Source organism: Apteryx mantelli, chromosome 7 (genome assembly GCF_036417845.1).
Source record: "Apteryx mantelli isolate bAptMan1 chromosome 7, bAptMan1.hap1, whole genome shotgun sequence".
NCBI lineage: Eukaryota > Metazoa > Chordata > Aves > Apterygiformes > Apterygidae > Apteryx > Apteryx mantelli.
In genome coordinates this window covers 39,379,232-39,385,231 of record NC_089984.1, presented here as the reverse complement: position 1 = coordinate 39,385,231, position 6,000 = coordinate 39,379,232, and the positions used below count along the sequence as shown (strand labels likewise).

The window sequence follows — 6,000 nt, the reverse complement described above, 5'->3', positions numbered from 1 at the left end:
GTATCTTCAGTGTTTAAGTATAAACTGTGAACAACTTACTCTCAAGCAGTCACAATTCAAGATACTAATGAGTCAGTATGACTAAAGAATTTTATGCCAATCTTTAGATCGATACAGAATTTTTACCCTGAACTCATTAATGAATGCTCTCACAGTGCTCATGTTAATATCAAGTTGTGTTGAATTCTACTGCCAAATTTTTACTATTACCCGTCATCAACTAAAATTTTAGTTGAGCTTTTAGAACACAATTTTGCTGCAGATAGCAATTGCCAAACCAAATCCACTTTCTGTTCAAGAATCTATGATTGTTCTTGTTTTTCTGTCTCCAGGGTCAACTCCTGCAAAACAACATCTCTTAGACTGTTTACTCAGATATTGATCACAATATTCTGGACTAGGTTTCCTTGATATATAATATATGCCTCTATCTAGTTGCAAAGTCTTTACATTGGCAGACTGTCAAAAATGTTTTGAATTTTAATGAAAGTGAATTATAAATATTTTATTTGCAATATAGTACTAATCATTTTTACACTGCAATAAAATAGTACAGTTCTTCCTTTTCCATAGATTACTCCCCATGAATCAAATATATATAATGATATATATTTTAATTTTTTGAAAAGGTACTTCAGAAGTTCATCCAAGTTAGGCAGTTTTAGACACTGTTAATTGATAGACTAATTTACATAGATTGCGCCTGTATCGTGTCACATACCATGTTCCAAATAAACTCTAATCAGGTCTTGCTATACTGAAATGCTGCTACTAAACTATTTTCTAGACTTTTTGTTTGCTATTAGAAAAAAAAATCAATTATCATAAAAGGAGGAATCAAAGAAAGTAAGTCCAAATTATTTAAGAATTACATCAAGAATAAAAAAACCAAAAATTAAATTAAGTAATATCCTCAAAATCCCATGATAATATTTACACAGACCTCTCAGATTGTAAAGGGCACTAGTTGAATGTGAGCAGAGATCTAGAAAGAAAAAGAAAATGCCTGCAGGACTGAATGAGCTTCACAGAAAAGACGTGCAAATTTCAAAACACTTCACTGAGATGAAGTCAGCTTATACATCCCTGCAGAATCATATGCACATTACTTATTTATGAAGCAATCTTGGTCATACAAGTCTAAAATGATTCATGTAATATAATAAAAGGGGTAACCACAATTAGTTATGCCATAAAATCTATTTTACAAGTTCTCCATCCAGACAACAACATTCAGTCAAAAACAAACAAAACCCCCTTATTTACAAACAAAGGTCCTGGCCTTTTATAAATAAATCTTAAAATAGCTACCAAATAATCTGCTCAGATCATCAGACAACAAGCTTATTTAACATGAGACCCATGTTCAAAAAGAGATGAATGAAGACTCTCTACACATTGGATTGCAAACCCTCTACTGTTTCTTCATTACCAAGAATGGACAAACACAGATTCCATAGTTGTAGCTGCATTACAGACTTCAGTTTTGACAGAAGCTTCAAAACACAAAAGCTGGAAAATACAGATCATAAACTTTAACTGCCACTTGTATTATTCATAGTGGTTAGGGAAAGGAATTCTTACAGGGGTTTAAAGAGGTTAAAATCGTATTTACTGGAAGCTTTTTTCTATTATTGCTTTAGTTCACTTTCTTTACACATACCAAACTCTCAGGCTTGTCCTTTAAACATATTATATGAGAAGCTTCTCATATTCCATTCTGTAAAACTCCAATTATACATCAGACATTCATCTGTAGTTTTTCTTTTTTTTCTCTCTTTTCTCTCTCTCTTTTTTCTCTCTCTCTCTTTTTTTTTTTAACAACTTTTAAGCCAATGTGACAGAAGTACCATAAGAACCAAGAGGAAAGTTACCTGAACTAGGAAAGAGAAAAAAAGAGTTCACTGACATGGATCTCAGCACTGTTGTCAAATGCATTTCATATTTTGAAAAGTTGATTATCTACACTGATTTAAGTGATGTGGAAGTACTTGCTATCTCAACAAAAATCAAGAAGGGCAAAGCTTGCTTATATCAGCTGAAAAGGGTGAAAAAGTCTTGTATTAGCAGTCTGTAGGGTAGCATGAAAATAAAAAGGAAGTATTTTTTTTTTTCATCGCTTATATCCATGCTTTTAAAGATTGGAAAGGGCGGACAATGCCCTGCTCTAATTTAACTGCCATTAATTTTAGGTTTGTTAATTAAGGTTGGTAATTACAACTTAACGAACATTAGACCTTAGACCTTAACCAACATTACAACCAATATTTCATTAGTAATAATATGGAAAATGTAACCAACATTAACAAAGGATAACCACTTCGTCTACTAAAACTAGCCATGAGCATAGTTCTAGTCTGGAAGGCAAAACAAGAACAACAATAACACAATCACCATTTGGACCAAGTAAAACTGATGGCATTTTTGTATTAAATCAAGACATGCAGGAAATTTTCAAAGTCTGGTTTATTATTGTAGTGTAACTGCACTATTATCTAAATGAATTTTTCAAACACTTTTACACTATATTTTCTTCATATAGGTTTCAACATGGAGTATCACATAGTCTTCACACTTAAAAGTATATAGAAACATTCAGTATTAAAAGACCTTTGCAATGTTTTTCTTTTAAAAACATAATATCAGATTTATAATTCCAACTGTATATTAAAGCAGATTTTTTCCCAGAGACCTAATGACAAACAGCTCTAGGTGGTTTGTTGAGGACAAAATTCAAGTGTGCTTATATTAACCGTGTAGTAACTGTGTCTATGAGCATTGCTTCTGAGAACCAGAGTGGGAATTGAGGAGTGTTGTAGTAGTAGTCAATGTGAGCCAGAATTTACCCCATTGTTAATGACAGGCAGTTTTGCATAACTTTGTTGTTCTCCAGTTAATGCTTAAGGCAAATTTCATTGTATACTTATTTTCCCAAGCTAGAGTAACTATATAAGCTTTGTTTGCAATACATTGAACAGAATGTACTTTATGGTGTATGTAATATGTGGCAGGAAGAAACAGACACACTATACTTAAAACATTTAGTTTTCTGTTTAGAGAAACAAAACTCACATTTTCAATTTGTATAAAAATCATCATTACTGAAAATAATGATATCGAAAAAACCTTTCCAGTTTTATCAGAAATGCTATTTTAGATCTGAAAGAAAAGGTTTGTAGAGTTAAAAGATGTCCTGAAGCTGGTGCTCCTCAAGGAAGGAGTGTAGAATATGCATCTACAAATACTCAGGCATAAGGAGAATCCAATGCCCTTTAAGTAAACAATGCATGAATTACATTCAAAGCAACGAGAGACATTTTACATGATATTCTTTCCACTACTGCATAATAAACTTCAGTAGCTCCAACAACTTTATTTAAAGAGGAATAAAGTCTTTTTAGCTAAGAATAGTTTTCACATGCTTCAGTCTTCAATTTGTAAGTATGATTTAACGTTAACATCTACTCTTCTGTTGTAAAATCTCTCAATGAATTCAGTAATAAATAAAAAAGATACGTCCGACATGAGAAACAGTAATGAAAACAAACATTTAAACATTATGATACTGTGGAAAGCTATCTTGCTTCTGATGCAATACTGGCATGAAAATGAAAAGAGGTCATCAGTGACATCCTTAAGTATCCGGACCATAACAAGTGTTATCATTAAAAAGTACCTCATTAAAATGCCAACATTTTGGCTTTGCGCAATGCTCTTTCTGCCTACTGTTAATGACACAATCAAATAGGAAATAAATCAGTAACAGTGGAGACAGCAATAGCAGCTCAAGAGTATTATGCAGAACCATAATGCTTGTTGCTTTTGAGGTAGAATCGCTTCCGGTCCTTTGATCCCAGTAACCAGTCAACACAAGGCAGAATTTAGTCCCTAAGGTGTGAAGGGAATGCACATGTAACAATAACATGGAATATAAGAATATCTTGACTGAACAAAGGATATTTGATGGATTTTCAGAAACTGCATGATTTCTATAACTAAACCCAGTAAAGGTTCCATTTCAGACAGTTATGAAAATGTCGATACAGTGAACATTTAAAATACAATAATTTTAAACAGAAAAATGGGATTCGAGAAAACATGGCTTTCCGGGAAAGAAGAACTGTGTGCCTTGTGATCTCTATTTATTCTTTAAATATACTTACATTTTTATAGTACAGATTGAGTCATTTACACATACAAATACAATAGTAGTGAGTATCTACAAAGATTTGATTTTTAGAAGTAAATGTAGACTTCTACATATGTTTAGAACTCTTTCAGCAAATTTTTAAATTTTCACATCTCTGCTTTAGTTGAAAAAGTTGGAAATATTCTTGTACAACTTTATCATATGTTTCCATTTCTTCTCTTGAAGATGAAGACAATTTAAACATAAAAATGAGATAAAGTGTATTAATAATCAGTTCTTAACCTTGCCTCCACACATACTTAACAATTTTTGCTCAAATCAAATATATCAGCTATTATAGCGATTCAGGAGAAAATTCATTTTCACGCAGCGGACTCTCATCCTGACTGATCTCATCCTGTTGGACAGGAAATCTCCTTTTAATGATAAACTGTTACTCTTGTGTCACTTCCTCTTCAGGCTGTTTGAGCTCAATTAATAAATCTTTACCAGTTTCTCCCGCTTTTGAGGCAAAGAGAATAGCTCCCTGCTTAAAGCCCAGGACCTTCAAGCTCCTGGCATAATCTGCAAATACGGCATGGATCAGTTTATGTAAATGAAGGATTAAGGAAAACACAAGTGGAAGGCAAAATTAAAAGCTCAGAACCCATTTTTTCTCACTCCTTACAGAGGTAAGGTCTAAACTGAAAATGCCAAATATTACTACTTGTGCTGGAACAATTATTAAATATGGAATTATTGGAATATTGGAATATTAAATTCCATCTAAAATATTTCTCAGCACAAGTAAAGACAAAAAAAGTTGCTTTAAATGCTGCTATTGACTGCATATTAGCATTTACCAGGTGACATGTGAAGTATTATTAACTAAAATAATATATAAATAGAAATAAAATATAAATAGATAAAACGCAAATGAACATAAGCAGCTCACCATTCTACCACGCCCTAACTTGCAAAGAAATTAAGAAATTATACGAACATACTACAAGACGTGGTCATTGATCAGATGCACATGGAGTTATCTACATGACTTACTAGTGGCTTTTTTATTTATGAGATGACATTGGTGATGACTCCATAGAACACAATCAAATATTATTTACATATGCATTCTAACTTTTCTATTTAGGTATACGTAGTAAGTAATAATGACTGTTCAGAGTTTCCGTAACACCAGGTTATAAGTGTAGATGGTACTGGGGAATACTTTAGATACCATTTGAATTATTTATTACACTTTCAGCTCATCCTGAATTCTGATTTTTAACCTTCCTTATGCTCCTTATATCAAAACTGACCCCTTCATAAAGAACTTCAGTCAGCAGAACCTTATGCTGGTGTGCAGAAGGACTCAATGTATTGAAATTTCTTTTTTTCTGAGATACCATGTTTAAAAGACAACTGAACCACTGATCTCACTATATGCTTTGAAGTAACAATTACCAAGTTCTGCAAAGAACATGTTATCATTTGTTCTTTATTCTTTTTACTCTTTTTTCTTTCACTTTTAGTTTGTTTTCCAGTAGTGCTGGAAAACAGTGGCAGAATATTAGAAGGAGGTCATGTTATGGATTTATGCAAAGGACTCCTTTTCACATATTTCCTAATTATCCCTTCAAACTACACACCCTGGAAAACAAAAATAGGAATTTCTATTCCTGTGCACTCTAGCGCATGTAAAATTGGGTCATACAAAACTGTATATGAGTACAGGAATGAAAAACATGATTTCAGAAAAAGGATATTTGTATCATCATTAACTTCAAATGCCCCATACTTCAGACAAGCTTCAACAAATAAAGCTGCTCTATCGAAGTACCTCATACTGTTGAATGTCAAGAGAAGAG

The 6,000-nt window shown here is 32.6% G+C and overlaps 1 protein-coding gene across 2 annotated transcripts in view; it reads right to left on the bottom strand.

Moving 5' to 3' along the window:
• Window positions 1-2,448: 2,448 nt before the first annotated feature.
• WDR11 (WD repeat domain 11) overlaps window positions 2,449-6,000 on the bottom strand; it is a 55,031-nt gene continuing 51,479 nt past the window's right edge. For both annotated transcript variants that reach the window (XM_067300324.1, XM_067300325.1), the window contains exons 28-29: window positions 5,899-5,978; window positions 2,449-4,741 (exon numbers count right to left, since the gene is read on the bottom strand). In XM_067300324.1, coding sequence (XP_067156425.1) covers window positions 4,584-4,741; window positions 5,899-5,978 — 238 coding nt within the window. In that variant the 3' untranslated portion in view covers window positions 2,449-4,583. The remainder of the gene's footprint in view (window positions 4,742-5,898; window positions 5,979-6,000) is intronic.